Here is a 17,422-nt window from a genome sequence, read left to right on the forward strand (position 1 = left end):
GCACCTAAATAACTCAGCAATCACCCTGAGGGAAAAACATGATCATGGGGAAAAATGGGCAATTGCTGTCATAACAAACATCAGATATAAAGAAGGGAAATTTTATAAATGAGGGATTAGTCATTAAGATAAAATACTTTTTATTACAGATTATGTACAGATCAGACCATTCTATACATAACTTTGTATTTAGATATAGATGATTATGTTTCAATTTTAGTGTTGAAATTATAAATTAAATAATGATTTCTTAATTAACAATTGGTATTATCCTCAGCTAGAATAATTTGAGTAACTTTCCAAGAAAAAAAGCTGCCAAACATTAGAGTGAGTTTAGCTGCTGACATGTTGATGTTATTGACTTATTATTATTTATAATTATATTATTTTTGTTATTCCAACAGTGTAAATGAAATATTTGGGGTTTTTATCAAACAGGATGTTTGATAAAAGCACCTTGGACAGTGAGTCTTAAATCAACAGTTGGATCCTCAGTCAGTTTATTAGAATAATATGTGTTAATAATAATAATAATCATGACAATAATACTAATAATAATACATTTTGTTCTTCTTATTATTGTGGTAGTAGTAGTGCCTTTGTTATTAAATAGAATTATGAATTGCTTTTTTTAACAGATAATTGTTCAGCTCCCTTTTTTTCATACTGAAATCGCTTAGTTTAAAACTAACATGAACTGCAAAACTAATCAGTTTTATTTTTAACATCTCACCCTGGGCTGCAAACAGATAATTAAGGAAAATGAACAACTTGGATTGCAGGACAGTTGGCGTTAACTGTGAGGGCTTGATGCCTGAGGCCATTCCTCAGTGTATGCCCCACAAAGCACCTTGTGGTAATCACAGTCCTTGTGTTTTAATTTTTACTGCGTTGTGGTGGGGGTGGGATCCTCAGCTCTTTCAACACGAAAGCTCATTTTTTTTTGCTTTTAATTGAGTGAGCACGCACGCCCTCCACCTCCCTTCAGCTCTGCTTTCTCTTCAGGGTCTGTTCAGATTCTTAGGTGCTTATTAAGTAGGGGTTGTGGGGAGGGGGTTGTAGTGAATTGAAAGATTTAGGGAACAACAGGGTTTATAAGTTGTGCTAACAAGTGCTGTTGTGTATAGAAAGCCTGCTGTCATTACAAAATGAATGGGGTGGAGTGAATCTGAAGAGCGGTACTGATGTTCTCACACAATGTGTTACGGCATCCTGTCGTCTTCCAACACAACCTCCACCTTGCCAAAATCTGGGTAGAATACTTAGTTTGAATGTGTAATTGTCACTTATTTTTATGTTGTTATGTATTTATAAAATAAATGCATACAATGTACAATAAATCAAAGTGTATGTATTTTGGTACAATTTTTATTTCTATAGAATTATTTAAATGATCTTTTTTTAATATATATTATGAGGCATTTTTGTATTACTTGAAACCTGGAATATCCTGTATTATCTAGTTCTTTAATTTTCAATGGTATTTAGTTTTAACACGTTTTATGTTCTGTATATATCATATATTGTTTTTAATTGTATTTTATCAATATTTTTCATTATTCCTTTACAAAAGAATTAATTTCCGTGATAAAATATAGTTTCAGACGTTGACACAGAAAATATGCAATTTTGTTCTTTTTTTTTAGCGTCTTTTGTTATTAAAAAAAAAAGTTGACTATCCTACTGTTGTCCTGTGATATAGAGTTTCCTTTATCTTAAAACGGTGAATTTATTATTTCCATATTTGTAGTTCAAAGAAAGTTCAGTACCCTTTGCTCACATAGCTCTCTCACACTTCCTGATGCTCTCTCATCATACTATTATTTTCAACTTTGGTGAGATGGGAACAAACCATCAGGAGTTGAGCAGAGTTGTTGGTACTCAAGTCACAGCAGTCACAGGCTGAACCAGTGAAGGCTTTTAGAAGAACAACTCATTAACACACAACCTCCGCATTTCTCCCCTCCGGCAACCGCGAGTGCCGTTTGGAGAGGCTGCTTTTCTCTTTCAGCTGCACACAGAAAGCGCAGAAAGTCAAGGCTGGTTGCTCTGGGTGCTGATTGCATTTCTTCCCTTTTTACCAGAGTACCTATTCAGACTAAGGAAAGAAAGGAATGAAAGCTTTAAAAACATTAATGAAGCGTTCAACTAACAGTTTTTTTCCCCTCCGACTCTCCTACTGCCACCGGGATGAGCTGTGAGGAGGAAGACGAGCATGAGCAACTCTGTTTGAATGGTTGACTTTGAGGTCATGATGAAGGTTTGGCTTTGAGCTGTGGCTGCTTGATCAGTTGTTTGTTGTAAATAAGCCACTCAGACATGTAAAAGTGAGAAATAAACCAAACACAGAAAAGCAGCATGAGCGTTTTTCTGCAGTTTCTACAATAACATTTAGTATTTTTTGTATTTCACATTTTTTCTTTTTTAAAGCTTTTTCTTTTTCCTTTTAACTTCTTTATATTTCAGATATTCAACTGTTTCAGTCTTCTTATTTATGGATATGTTTAGTTATTTCTGGAGATGAAGTTTGGATAAAAAGATTTGATGTGTTAAAACCTCTATATTATACTGTATATATATATATATATAATGTATGTCTTTGTATAATGTGCAGTCCCATTGAGTTCTTCATAAGGCGTCTTGTGTTTGGCTTTATGTTGCAGGATTGTTGACAATCCTGGCAGTGTACAGATTATTGTGTCATATCTTAAAGTCATGGTTGACAATCCTGTCAATCAGTAGTTCATGTTGAACTTTTCTGTCATCACTTACAATACCTCTCTCAACCCTGCTCATGTATTTTGATCCTTGCACCTTCTCATCTGATCTGTTAAGATGCCCGACAGGAGCTTCTGTGTGATACAGAAGCAGTTCATGGGCCCTTAGTTGGATGGAATAGCCCCCATCTGAGGATCTTTCATGATCAGAGCTGTCTGATCTTAGGATAACCACTCTGGCTGTGTCCGATCCATTTGCAACACATTCATGTTCTGCTATACTTCTATGGGCTGCAAGTAGTTACTTTGGCCACCAGGTGAGGATCCTGTCATGACCTGTGCAGTCTAAGTCTTCATACCTGGGATCCTTTCTTGGATGTCTGTCACCATGATGGTCACTGGTTGTTGTTTTGGGCCAATTAATTGTTTTTCAGGCCAATTATAATCCAATTAATTGTTATATAATCAAATCAAATGAAAGGAAATCCATTTTAGTCCTGTTTATAAAATGCCAGTTAAAAAAAAAAAAAAGTTGCAAAGCTAAGAAAACCAACAGATTGCAAAGAAACCTCCAGCAGAAGCAGTAGCCTTAGGAAGGGCAGATATCTGACTGACTGCAGGTTGAGATACACTTCCATCCACTGGCCACGGAGCACTGGCGTTCAGTGAAGCTTTCTTGAATATGCTCCTCCAGTATTGTTCCGTCTCAGTCCAGGGCGGGTCTATTCTCATCATTTTACCCCTCCACTGAGAACACCGTTATTATTTTATTGCATCTTTATGCTGCTCTGATAGCTGTCTAACCTCGCTTTATGTAGTTTTGATCTTGGCCTCCAGCCTTATTTTCCATGAGGGAATCTGGCCCGGGGCTACATGGGGGTGTGGTGGTTGGCACTCTCGCCTCACAGGAAGAAGGATCCAGGTTCAACTCCCGGCTGGGGCCTTTCTGTGTGGTGTTTGCATGTTCTCCCCGTTTATTCGTGGGTTCTCTCCGGGTACTCCGGCTTCCTCCCACTGTCCAAAAACATGCATGTTAGGTTAATTGATGTCTCTAAAATTGTCCTTAGGAGTGAGTGTGAGCGCGTGTGGTTGTTTGTCTGGTTTGTCTCTGTGTGGCCCTGTGATGGACTGGCGGCCTGTCCAGGGTGTATCCCGCCTCTCGCCCGATGACCGCTGGGATAGGCTCCAGCCCCCCCGCGACCCAACCAACGGATTCAGCGGGTATAGAAAATGGATGGATGGATGGATGGATGGAATCTGGCCCTTGATGCCCCTTGTGTTGTTCATCTAGTAGCCAAGCACCTCTTGGATCACTGCTGCTGGGGTATCCAAACCCTTTTTGGTCTCTGTGATGGTCCCAGTAGATATAGTGTGCAGTACTGCAATAGGCCACACACGCTTCGTGCCTTGGAGCAAAAGACCTATTTTCTGATTTTTAGTCAGTGGATGACTGGTTAGGGCATGAAAAGAAATATACTAAAATACAGCTCCTTTACAACTTTATTGTAGTCTCCACATTGCTGTTTTTTTTTCAGCATCTGGGAAATAAAACTCAATTTAGTCAAATGCATGAAAAATTCCATCAGTTAATGTCATAATTCTTTTTGTCCCTGCAGAAAGTTTAGTCTCTATTATCAGTGACTCCACAATAAATCCTCAAACTTAAAACAAGATTAGTTATGATTGTGACACTTCTGTTTCAGAAATAATGACATTTTTTTTGTCATTTTTTAATATTTTGTAGATAAATATAAGCATTTATGAAATAAACTTCCTGATTGTACATCATTTTATCAATTTGCTCTTAATGACTTTAGTTTTGATGTGGCTTTCATTTATGATAAAACATTGTATCATCATCCCATTATCTGCAGCCCTCATGAAAAATCAAGCTGTTTCTGCCTTCTGCCAATTGCAACCACCATGTAAAGGTGAGTATCAGCTCATGGTGTCTTATGTCTATTTTTTCTGTCTCCTCAGGCCTGATGGGATGGGGACTGTGACTGTTGAGGAGAAGGAGCAGTTTGAGGCAGTCAAGAGTTGTCTCATGGCTCTGCTGGAGAACCAAATTACACATTTTAGGTATGAACACTGTCATGCAAAAGGGACTAAAACAGAAATCACACTGTAGATTTTCACCTTGACCAGTCCATGCAGATTGTCAGGGTTTCAGAGGGTTATATTAAATTGAAGTTGGTGTTTCTTATAAAAAGGAATAGTTCCTTCCTTTCCTTATAAAAGTAAAATATGATGTTCTTATTTTATTTTCACTGACACTAGATGCATGTAAAAAAATTGAATGGTTATGATAATTCTGGAAATCATTAAATATTCAAACATCTAGGTTTCTATACATATTCTCTCATGTGCTGTTTAGTACAGTATATATCAAAGTATCAGTAAATGCAGTAAACTGTAGTGTAATTCTGACATGAGCAGGTTTAGTTTGCTTCTTATTTTTTTTAATACCTCAGATTTAAAGGGAGAACAGTAGCACCTCAGAGCTTTAGAGAAAGTACATCTTCAGCTATTAAAATAGTGGCATACGTTGCTCAAGGCAGATCTTTCGTGAAGTATAGAATAGTATAGCATAGAAAATACTTCATAATACAAATACTTCAAATATGTCATGTAGCTCATTTAAAATATTTACAATGATTGTATATCAGAACAAAATAATAGTAATAATAAAGAAATAAATAGATTTGAGAAGAACTTGTTGGCAGTCACTGGTAAAAAGCCTCATGGCTGAAAAAGGACCTCCTGAATCTTTCATTTCTCTGTCCTGCCAGGATGCTGTGGAGGCGGTGTTTATTTTTCACCATCATAGACTATAACTTCCTTCTCGTTATAGTATAGAATTATATTAGTTTATGTTGTTCAATTATGGAATGGTTCTAGAATTCATGATAGCTTGTTGCATTTTCTCATCATATATATATATATATATTTACCTTAATTTTATTTTATTTTTTTACATTCTTGAAATTCTCAGCTTAGCTTTATGCCATCAAAACACCTTTTTTCTTTTTCTTTTTCAAGGCTGGTACAGATGAAATAGTACAGTAGCTAAGCCAACGGGAGAGTTGCTTACAAAGACTCACAGCTGATCAAGCTTTCCAAAGCCTTTATCAATATCTCTGTACTCTGAACATCAAACTGTCTATATATTTTACCAAGAGACTTCCCATGTGTTATTTTGGTTGCTGCATAAACTGTGTATCACCTTGCGTCACTCTATATGTTGTATTAACATAGCTGTTGTCGGGCTTCCAATGAAACATCTAATTGCATTGATTACAATTTCTGGACATATTTTAATTCCACCTCTCTATCTCTATGTTACACTTCCAACGCTCCGGCAGTATGTTTCATCAGAGAAAAGAAAAAAACATTGGATTTATTCTATGCGGATTTAAGAGACACATACAGATTTTGCCTGGTGTCCATTAGGCTAAGCAGACCATAATTGGTTCTTTAAATCTCCATTTGCAGACCCATTGTTCACCCACAACTTCTTACCAAAACACAGTGATTGTCTGGGCTGCCACATACTGATGGAACATGATTCAGCCTGCACCACTATGTGAAGAGCTCCAGAAATTAGAGTTGGATGCCTCCACAAGTGCCAGAATGAATGACTACCCAAGGGTTGTGCGTCTGAGATAGTGGTCGTCAGCACAGGAATGCTCCAGAGGAATTCATTTACTCGGGTTTACTTGACCCTGCACACTTAAAACGTACAGAGCAACTCTGATTCCTGGGAACTGTGGTTTGAGTTAGCATTCTCTTACTTGAAGGTCAGGAACTTATTTCAACCCACCACCCCTACTTTCCCCTGGACAAGGCCTTTTTTAAAAAAAATCATAATCAACAGTGGCAAATGCTGACATCATCATTTTTGCAAACATGTGGAAATGTCATCAGAAGTGTGTCTCTTAAGTTCGTCAATATGTTTGTTTCACTGAGTGACTAATTATTTTCAAAGTTCCTAGATAATACCCATGGATTGTTTTAGAAAGGTCAACGCAAAACGCCAGTGTTCTGTATTCAAACCGCAACTTGTTTTTAATGTCAAACAGTATAATATTCATATGGAGCTAACCAGCTTGACTACTCAAGTGCAATATTTGGTTGGATCTATTGAACTCACTTGTTTTGCAGTCCCTGAACCCCATTCATTGGACGATGTGCATGGTTGGCACAGCAAATCCAAGTTAATTTTACTGCTGCATTTTCCTGTCCATCCTGGAAGATTTGGCTCACCAACAGCTAACAACTACAAAGCTGGTGTTGGGAGCTTCCCTGAAGTCATTCATCTGTGGAGGAATCAGGATTTTACTATGAAAGTTCTTTCCTTCCTTTCCAGGTAACCGTTCCCCCTGATTAACTCAGTAAAATCCCCTCAGACTACTTGCCCACTCTCTCTTTCCCGCCAGACCACTGAGGACAGAGGTCACACACTCTCCCTACCGGGCAGACCGGACTGAGGTCTCCCAGCTCCTTCACCTGCAGCCTCTCCCCCTGCCATGCACTGGGAAAACAAAGGTCTGCTAACCTCAGCTGATCTGAGCTCATCACCTACAGGATCAGGGCAGCCTGCCAGTGGCCCGATCCTTCTCTGTCTCTCTCTTTCTCTTGCAGCACACAAATGACCCCTTCTCAGCTGAGCAAGCCAAGAAGGGTGTACAACTGAGAATATACTAAGAGATAAGCCAGATTAAATTTTAGCGCTAACTTCAACAGGACCAGAAGAAGCGACCAGAATCCTTCTATTGACCACAAGGGATTTTTATCAAAGACTGGACCTAGACTGGATACAGGACAGTTTCCAGCTCTTTTTTTCAAAGATTGAACATTTCCAAGGACTGTGGCAACAACAGAACACATTGGGCATTAGAATTAGTGTCAGTGCCACCCGGCTAAACATAGGACATTCTTTGTTTGAAAGTGAATCGTATTAACTTGTCTTTAAAAGAGAGACATAAATTGTCCTATAATTGTTAAAATCAGACTATCTCCCTCTTTAAAAGTGGTATGATTAGCACATTTCCACTATGAAGAAACAGATCAAGCATGAGGAGAAAAGTTATCTAATTCAGCAAGTGGATACATTAATCCCTGGGCAGCTGTTCTTGTTGGCACTTTAACAAATTTTGATTTTAAGCCATTTGAGCTACCACTACATATCTCTTTCAACTCACCAATAGCATAATAAACATCAATGAGTAATGTTTTTGTAAAAGAGAATACATCGCTATGTACAGTAAAATTTGAGGAATCAGTCATACAACTTGAAGTGTTGGAAGCTACAGATATGAATACGAAATGCTAAATGAAAGCATGTGGAATAAGACTGGGGTTATAAATTTTTATCAATTTCATTATCAGATTTAGGACACCTCTGTTAGTTTTACCAAAAGATACAGTTCAGATTATTCTAGAACTTGGAAATCTTTTGAATGACTGTCCTTATAATAATTTGATTGTGCATTCGCTGTTCAAGTTTTAGCTAGATTTCTCAAATATCGATAGGTTTCCAAATCGGCAAACCTTTTTGGTGAGTGCTATTTCACCCAGGTTTTATCTCTGTTTGAATATGTTGATGAGTTCTTTGTAAATCTATGGTGTCTTTCCTTCACTGTAGTGGTTTTCATAGGAGCATGTTTATTGAAAAATAACTTCAGATCACAAGCTATCATATGCGTTCTCCAAAAAATGTATTTGTTGTTTGAATTTATTCCAGTTTATTAACCAGGTCTGGATTGAAACTATCTTTTTTAAAATCTGTACTTACAAATTGCACTGTTTCTTTTCAATAATATACTGTATACTGTGATAATATAACATCCCATTTTGGGATTGCTAAAGCATTAACAATTGAGGAAATTTGAAGGAAAACACCCAAAACATGTACAACCACTGGTATGTTCCCTCAACTCAATCATAATGAAATAAAGCGGTGGGGCCATTTTTAGCCCCATCAGTTGAACACAACAGGTGCACAATATACATCGAAAGCGGCTGATGAGACCTCCCTGCATCTGCGCGCTGCTATTCAGTGTCACTGCTGCTGTTTGAACTCATTGTGAGCATGGTGTGAAAGCAACAGCCCAGAGACCTTGAGCAACACTCATTTGAATGGACCTGTGCCATTAACTATGGTGAAGCTTGGCTCTTTAAACCCTTCATACCTCAGAGGGCCCCTCCATCTGGCCAAGGTGGAGGGGTGGGGGGTGGGGGCGGTCCGTTGGAGTAATTTGTCATTCACCTCAGGAAGAGGCTAATGCTGGTAAACAATAGTCTGGACAATCTTGAGATTATGCTAATGTGGCCCAGACAAGAGCAGGATTTCCAGTTTGGTTTTGAGTGAAGATGAGCTTAACAATAATTTAACTTCAATGTTAACTACCACTGCTCCTCTTAACTGCCTTTAAATATAATTATTCTTCAATGATAATTATTCTGTTTTCCCCAGGAAGATGCTGAGAGATAACAATATGTAGTTTTTTCAGTTATTTGTCTTTATTTATACCTGCCACCAGTTTATTCTCTCTGCGACTAAAGAGAGAAGTGGCAGGGCATGTTTGATAATGTGATTACGCTCATATCCATAGGGGTTCCTAACCAAATATTTACAAAGTGAATACATACAGTTGTATGGAAACTTTTGGACATTATATGGCAAACTGAAAAATTAGCAGATTTCTTTTCTTTCTGTAGAAAATAATTGATAAAACCACTGTACGTGAAAAATAGCCTTTCCTTTATATGAAATTGAAAACTATTCACTTCTTCTGCAGAAAGTTAAAAAACAAATGGAATAAATAGATATTAACACAAAATCGATTACGATTCTAAATGCCCTTAAGAAGAGGCAGCTATATGGCACTGTTAAAAACAGCACAAGATCTGAAAACCCAAGAAAGAGTGCATCTTTATTATACAGAGAAATCATTGAAAACCTCAATATGTTAAGGAGGTGCAGGAAAATGCAGGAAAGAACAACTCTGGGATTGGGCAGCCCTGCATCGCTGAACACCATCCATTTTCTTCTCCATTTCTCCATTTCTTGTTAGTTTTCTGTTGTTAATAGTAACTAATACTTTTTTCAGCAATTCTGACACACACACAAACACAGATTAACATATATTGGATACACTGGGAGATGTTCTTGTTGGCACAGATTGCAAAACATATGACAAAGGTACCATCTGTGTCCTGATTGGTCACCTGAAGACCAGAAATGGGAAACAGTGACGAAGTTGCCCACGAAGAGTCAGCTGCTGGATTTTATGCCCCTCACCTTACCACTAAAACATAGTGTACAGCATACAGAGAACACATTTTCAATTTAATATAAATATGTGAAGTATTCAGAAACCGTTTTTATCATTTTTTTTATTCATTCACATCAAAGTTTAGTGCACTGCATCCTCAGGTAATATATTGTACGTAGTTTAAGAAAGCATCTGTACCACCTTGACAACACTGCGGCATTAATAGACGAGCCTGGAACGATATCCGAACAAAGTCAAAGGAGTGTAAAAACTTTTAAAAAATGTTTAATTAATGTAAAAACATTCAATGGAAAGACTTCCTTTTGAACATGCTTTTGTTGCCACCCCAATGGCAGACTGATGACATACAGGACAATATTTGAATTCCAGGCTCTGGTGAAAAATGCCTGAGTTTTATACTACAAATGGACATTCCCTGAATTAAAGAAATTCATAGGCTTAAATGTAGTTTCTTCCACACAGTAAAGAAGCTTAAGTCTGCAAAAAATTGCAGGAAGTTGTTTTGCAATTTCAGTGTTTATGTATTTAAGATATATTTCCACTATGTGATGGCAGTGATTTATTTACATCAATAAAATCTAATTCATTATTATTTCTAGCAGTCTTCATTTTCTGACGTGTCTTTTCAAATGACCTATTCATTTGTATATGTTCCTTTAGCACTTGTCAGTTTTGGTTTGATGTCTGCATTCCTTTAACACACCTGAACACACATTTATCATCTTTGCTCTTTTGTACATTTTCATTTTTCTTTTATAAATGGACAAACTCTTAACTTTTTGAATGCACAGAAATTACTGCCTGATCGAGTTTTTAATCCACTCAGTTTTATTACCTTATTTCTTCATTGTGTGATGGAACAAAACATATGTTTATAGGTTTTTGTCTAATAAATGGTTGACTTGTGTGGGTGCTTTCCTCAGATTTTTAAGCACTGTTCACTTGTCAATTAGTAACGTGAAACCTCCGTGAACTGCCTCAGATGGAGCTGGAGGTGAGAAAAGCTTCCTTCGTCAGAGTAATTAGACGAAAGAAGGCGGCCATCTGTTGACTGCTCCCATATTCTTATTCTTTTTTTTCTTTTCATGTCGTCCTTGAGATTTTTTTCTGAATTTCTCGCCTGCATTTTTCATCTGCAGGTACTGCTTTCCCTTTGGACGGCCAGATGGGGCCTTGAAAGCAACTCTTTCCCTGCAGGAACGGGTAAGGAAACACTCCTAAGTACTTTTGCATTTCTAAAATGATTGTACAACATGCATTCTTGTCACAAAGGTGCTCCTAGAAATCAGAATAACTAATAATTGGACACATTTATGGAGTTTATCTTCAGTTTTTGGTGGCTATTATTATACTTAGACAGAATAGATATGGGAGACAAGAGTTAGACATAGTGCAAAGTCAAGTATAAGCTGAAGATAATTGAATATATGTAGGACGAAGAAAAGAAAATGGGTTAAGCAGCTCTTCCTTGGTGAAAATCAAAGGCGAGCGTTCAGGTGCTTGGAGGGTGGAGCTTAGAGTACTTCATATTGTCAACTGGCAATATTTTTTTTCCAGAGATGTCTCGGTCATAGTCAGTTATTACTGTAAAACACCATATGTTTTAATTGTGTTGTTAAAAGAATATAGACCAAACGCTACTTAACTAAGTAATGTTATCACTTAACCAGAAAGTGACGAAAATGTTATTGTGAAGTATCTCACATCACAAAAACGCCCATGGTTAAATGCTTCAAAGAAGTTATTTCTTGGTCTGATCAGTTTGGTGTACACAGACTCACTGGGGAAAGTGGTCTGCTTCTTGTTTTGTATTTCTGAATTTCCTGAAGGCGTGTGATTACACTGTTTTAGGTTTTGATGAAAGACATCACCACACCTGTTCCTTCAGAGGACATGAAGAAACTGGTTCAAAGGTGTCTGGAAAAGGCAGCTCAAATCAACTACAGTCAGCTGATGGATTATGCACAGATCAAGGGTGAGGTTTTTTTCTTTTTTCTTTTTTCTTTTTTTTTAACAAGATGTCAGTTCACTTCTCCGATTTTATGAAATGTACATTTTTTAAAAAGTGAATTGGACTGTCGTGATTAAAAGAAAAGAGTTGATTAAAGGAGAACTCCGGGGCATTTGAAGCGCGTTTCCATTGCTAGAGGTGGTCAAATACTGATAGTAGGACACAGAGAGGTGCAAATCTGCGCTCCCTGTGTGGAGATTGCTCTGTTCGCAAAGCGTGTCATGCGAGGCTAATACGTGGTGGCTAAGGGGCAACTGCTAACCCTTCCACGTAAAACAACAACTTGCACACTGCAGAAACGTCACACCACTTTATAAACCATCCGACAATAAAGTCACAAGCCTTACCATCAAAACCATATGCATGGTTCTCACATTACTGGCATGGGGACGTTACAAAACAACTTTATAAACAGCATGTAACTCACCGGCTGGTTGTAGGCTCGCGCATGTGAAAGCCCAAAAGAGTCGATGGACGATAATCCCATATACAAAACAATTATTTTCTCCAGAAAAATTGCGTTCAAGTATTTAAAACATTACAACAATACATGCCCAGTAATATTGTTGTAATGTTTTAAATACTTGAACGCAGTGACTTTATTGTCGGATGGTTTATAAAGTGGTGTGACGTTTCTGCAGTGTGCAAGTTGTTGTTTTACGTGGAAGGGTTAGCAGTTGCCCCTTAGCCACCACGTATTAGCCTCGCATGACACGCTGTGCGAACAGCGCGATCTCCACACAGGGAGCGCAGATTTGCACCTCTCTGTGTCCTACTATCAGTATTTGACAACCTCTAGCAATGGAAACGCGCTTCAAATGCCCCGGAGTTCTCCTTTAAGGCTGCCACACTCCAATTTGTCTTCCAAACACATCTTCAAACTGAAGTTCCTACTCTGGCTACTTCAGCAATATACAGTAAAGACAGGTATATTCCTGCCACTCATGTTTACAGCTTGGCAGAAATAAGTGTCTTACAAATTTGTTAGCTTATCAAATAATAAATCTTTTGGTTTGCTTATCGGGATACTTAGGAAAACACATGCAGTAAGGAATATAAGGAATATAAAGCTCATAACAAATGAAAAGAAGAAACAGCATTATGGAGAAGACAGAATAACGGTACACAATGATGGGTTAAAAATAGCTAAAAAGTGACAATGCTCAGTGCAACTAGGAAGTTCTGCTGGGCCTATAGCAGCATAACCTACAACAAGACCTCTTTCTTCTGGGCTTTTTTAAATCTTTTATTTGACCCATCAGTCACAATAGAAAATCATATAAATGTACATATTACAGGTATTCAACTCTCTCCAATGCATAAGTAAAATATGTGAAGTTTGTCATTCGGGCATTGCTGCTTGTAATGCCTAAAATGTGAACGATAGATCATTTGACAGTTCTAATAATTTGATGCAAGCCCATGCATGACACACAGAGCAAAGGCTTATGGGATACGTAGTCCGGTTCAAATGTCATTGAGCAAAGCTGATGAGAATTTTTTCCATCCTACATGTCTCCTGCTCTGTTGTTGGAACCTTTAGCTGACCCTCAAGAAACACCTGAGAAAAGACTGGAGGACATAATGAGGTTGGGAGAACTCTGCATTGAAGTCCTGCAGCAGAATGATGAACACCACTCTGAGGTATTTTGTACATTCTTCTTTATTTTTAGTTTTTTTTAGTTTTTATCTGGGAGCTGTTGATATAAATGTTTCTTTTATAGATCAAGTAATACAACGGGGTTCATGCACAAAAAAGAAAATACATTTAAAAAAATTGTTTTGTTGAAGGGGAACCTTCAAAAATACACTAAGAATGAATGAAAGAACCAAAGGTTTTTATATTTCTCATGAAGATCTTTTCACTTTTCCGGATGTGTTTCCGGTGAGGGTTGGACTCCGTCAGGGCTGCCTTTCGCAACCGATTCTGTTCATAATTTTTATGGACAGAATTTCTAGGTGCAGCCAGGGCATTTTTGCGGACGATGTGGTCGATGTGTGCAGCCGAGTGTGAAGCGGCCGGGATGAGAATCGGATGGGATGAGAATCGGCACCTCCAAATCTGAGACCATGGTCCTCAGCCGGAAAAGGGTGGAAGGCCCTCTCCGGGTCGGGAATGAGATCCTTCCCCAAGTGAAGGAGTTCAAGTATTTTGGGGTCTTGTTCACGAGTGAGGGACGAATGGAGCAGGAGATTGACAGACGGATCGGTGCGGCGTCTGCAGTGATGCGGGCTCTGCACCGGCCCGTCGTGGTGAATAAGGACCTGAGCCAGAAGGAGAAGCTCTCGATTTACCGGTCAATCTACGTTCCTACCCTCACCTATGGTCACGAGCTGTGGGTAGTGACCGAAATAACGACATTGCGGATACAAGCGGCCGAAATGAGTTTCCTCCGCAGGGTGTCTGGGCTCTCCCTTAGAGATAGGGTGAGAAGCTCGGTCATCTGGGATGAGCCGCTGCTCCTCCGCATCGAGAGGAGTCAGATGAGGTGGCTCGGGCATCTGGTTAGGATGCCTCCTGGACGCCTCCCCGGTGAGGTGTTCCGGGCCCGTCCCACTGGGAGGAGGCCCCGGGGAAGACCCAGGACACGTTGGAGAGACTATAGCCTCGTTCCACTATCAGTACGGTTCGGGTCACTTCGTATCGGTACGGTACGGGTCGGGTCGCTTTGGGGTCAGCTTTGCGTTCCCACTGTACAAAGGGGACCCTCAGGGGTGGGCGGAGTGCGTGCCGAATGCGACACTGGGCGGAGTGCGTGCCGAATGCGACACTGGCTCGCGGTCCGGTTGAAACCACTCTCTGCCATTTTTGCGGCAATCAGCTGGAAAACCTTTTCGTTTCACAAAGTGCCATCGAGCTCCCGCTGCACAGCCTCCTCACCAACAACGGAGAGCAGAGCCTGCACCTCCTCAGCACTCCAGGCTCCTCCACAGGGGAACCGGTCCTGTGTGCTAGGTAACCCAAGCAGAAGGGTTACAAAAATGGTAACGGGTACCATGGGACCGGTACGCTTTCGTGGTAGTGGAAACACTGAAATAAGCTAACCGTTCTGAACCGACCCGTACCGACCCGTATCGGACTGCATAGTGGAAACGGGGCTTAAGTCTCTTGGCTGGCCTGGGAACGCCTCGGGGTCCCCCCAGAAGAGCTGGAGGAAGGGGACAGGGACGTCTGGGCTTCTCTGCTCCAGCTGCTGCCCCCGCGACCCGATCCCTGGAGAAGCGGCAGATGATGGATGGATGGATCTTTTCACTACTATCTCAGAACCTGATGTTTCCACAACAGATATCATTTTACTAAGCTCGTGAAGATGCAGATTATTACACAAGATGTATCAATGAGTTTTTAGAAAGAATCTGCATATCTTTGCTATCTAAATCTTAAATATATAAACATAAACAGACATAAAATTGATAAAAGTAGCTGAATCTGATGTTGTACAAGCTGAATGAAAGAATAATTTGTATTTATTTTCCAATAGATTCCAGAACTTGAAAGGCCCAGCCACACTATGTCAACACACTATAATCAGTCTTTTGCATTTGAGGTGTGTCACTCCTACCTGGCAGTCCTTGTCAGAGTACCGGCACTCTCCTATTGATCAGCGCTGCCTACAGACTGACAGACTCAAACTGTTAAAGGATAAGATCGGTTTTTTGACATTGGGCCCTTGATTTCACATTATAACATGATGTTCTACTCACCCCTGCTTGTTGTTGAACATTTGGAGCTGTTCCGAAGATATTCGCGAGGCGTCTGGCTGCTCTCTTGAGATATTCAGCCATGAAACGGTTTCCTATGGGCAAGCTTATACAGGCACAAACTATGCTGTTTATAATTTATTAATTACTCTACACTAGCACTGATAACGTGGAGGTGCGTCGCTTACTTAAAAAAATCCGGGTTACTGTAATTTTGAATTTTTGTCGTAAAGTGGGTGTTACTGACGTCCTCGTCGTGCTACTGCCACAGACAGCCCACAGACCTGCTGCCTATTTATTCATTCGGCTAAAATTCAAAATTAATAACCCGGATTTTTTTAAGTAAGCGACGCACCTCCACGTTATCAGTGCTAGTGTACAGTAATTAATAAATTATAAACAGCATAGTTTGTGCCTGTATAAGCTTGCCCATAGGAAACCGTTTCATGGCCAAATATCTCAAGAGAGCAGCCAGACGCCTCGCGAATATCTTCGGAACAGCTCCAAATGTTCAACAACAAGCAGGGGTGAGTAGAACATCATGTTATAATGTGAAATCAAGGGCCCAATGTCAAAAAACCGATCTTATCCTTTAATGTTATATACTTATATGGATTGTGGATGTTTTTATCTGTGTCTTACAACATAGGAACTGGAAAACACTAGAAAATAACCTTCTTTTAAATCATTTCTGTATTATCATTTCTTCCTGTTCTCTGCTATACAGGCTGGGCTGATTAGAGTAGCCTACAAGGAAGTGTCCTTCAGCTCCAGTAACTTAAAATCTCTTATTTTAATGATTTTTACAGGGTATATAGGGTAATTTTGATGACATCTTAGGGCACCACTCTTGTGAAACAATCTTAAGAGATGAACATGTTATTACTTTGATGTCACTGCTTTCTTGTCACAGTTACAGCTATCTCCGCACTTTCTGGAACTTAATTGACCACTGCAGCTTGTGTTGCATTTTGTCTCCCCAGCAGAACGAAGCTATATAATTATCTGAATTTAAATGTCGTATTTTGAAACATACGAGAAGTACATCGAAGTACACAACTACTTATTTGGTTCAACTCAAAATTATTAAATTATACAAGATATTGTGGTGATTAAACCTGAAATGACTGATAAAGAAAGGTGGTAATAAAATGTTGGGAATGCTTGACTAATCAGAAATTACATTGCCGTCAGCCCCACCCTAAATGTTCAGGGTAATTGCAAAAGTACAACCTTCCTAATGGAGCCATTTTGGGGGTGAAATTATTAGCTTTGAATCTTAATATGGAAAGAGGTTAAAAGTACTTTAATGTACTCAGTAGGAAACTGCAGACTTCAATGATTAATCACCTCATGAAATTTTAACTATTCTTCTATTTGTGACACAGTCTGGTTAGATATGAATGGAGGATTGTTTAGATATACAATAAACATTAAATTCTTCATATCCAATAAAAAAAATCTATTTAAAATTTGATATTAACATTTATCATTTTTAACGTTTAAAATGATATTTCTCATCTGATTAATCAAATGCATACTTACTTCACCCTCCCTCATTCAATATTTGGCGCTATATAAAGAAAACTGAATGGAATTGAATTAAGCACAAACTAATTTGAAGGCAATTAAGTCAAACAGCAATAAAGATATCTTGTGCAATTTGATCAATGACAATTTCAAGTAGCTAA

General features: G+C 39.0%; 1 protein-coding gene across 2 annotated transcripts in view; it reads left to right on the forward strand.

The window, feature by feature from the left end:
- The window catches only part of cadps2 (Ca++-dependent secretion activator 2), a 289,837-nt gene that overhangs the window by 176,744 nt on the left and 95,671 nt on the right, over nucleotides 1–17,422 (forward strand). For both annotated transcript variants that reach the window (XM_075469290.1, XM_075469289.1), the window contains exons 14-17: nucleotides 4,698–4,799; nucleotides 11,158–11,221; nucleotides 11,870–11,993; nucleotides 13,573–13,673. In XM_075469290.1, coding sequence (XP_075325405.1) covers nucleotides 4,698–4,799; nucleotides 11,158–11,221; nucleotides 11,870–11,993; nucleotides 13,573–13,673 — 391 coding nt within the window. The remainder of the gene's footprint in view (nucleotides 1–4,697; nucleotides 4,800–11,157; nucleotides 11,222–11,869; nucleotides 11,994–13,572; nucleotides 13,674–17,422) is intronic.

The sequence above is a fragment of the Odontesthes bonariensis genome, chromosome 7 (genome assembly GCF_027942865.1).
Source record: "Odontesthes bonariensis isolate fOdoBon6 chromosome 7, fOdoBon6.hap1, whole genome shotgun sequence".
NCBI classification, from domain to species: Eukaryota; Metazoa; Chordata; class Actinopteri; order Atheriniformes; family Atherinopsidae; genus Odontesthes; species Odontesthes bonariensis.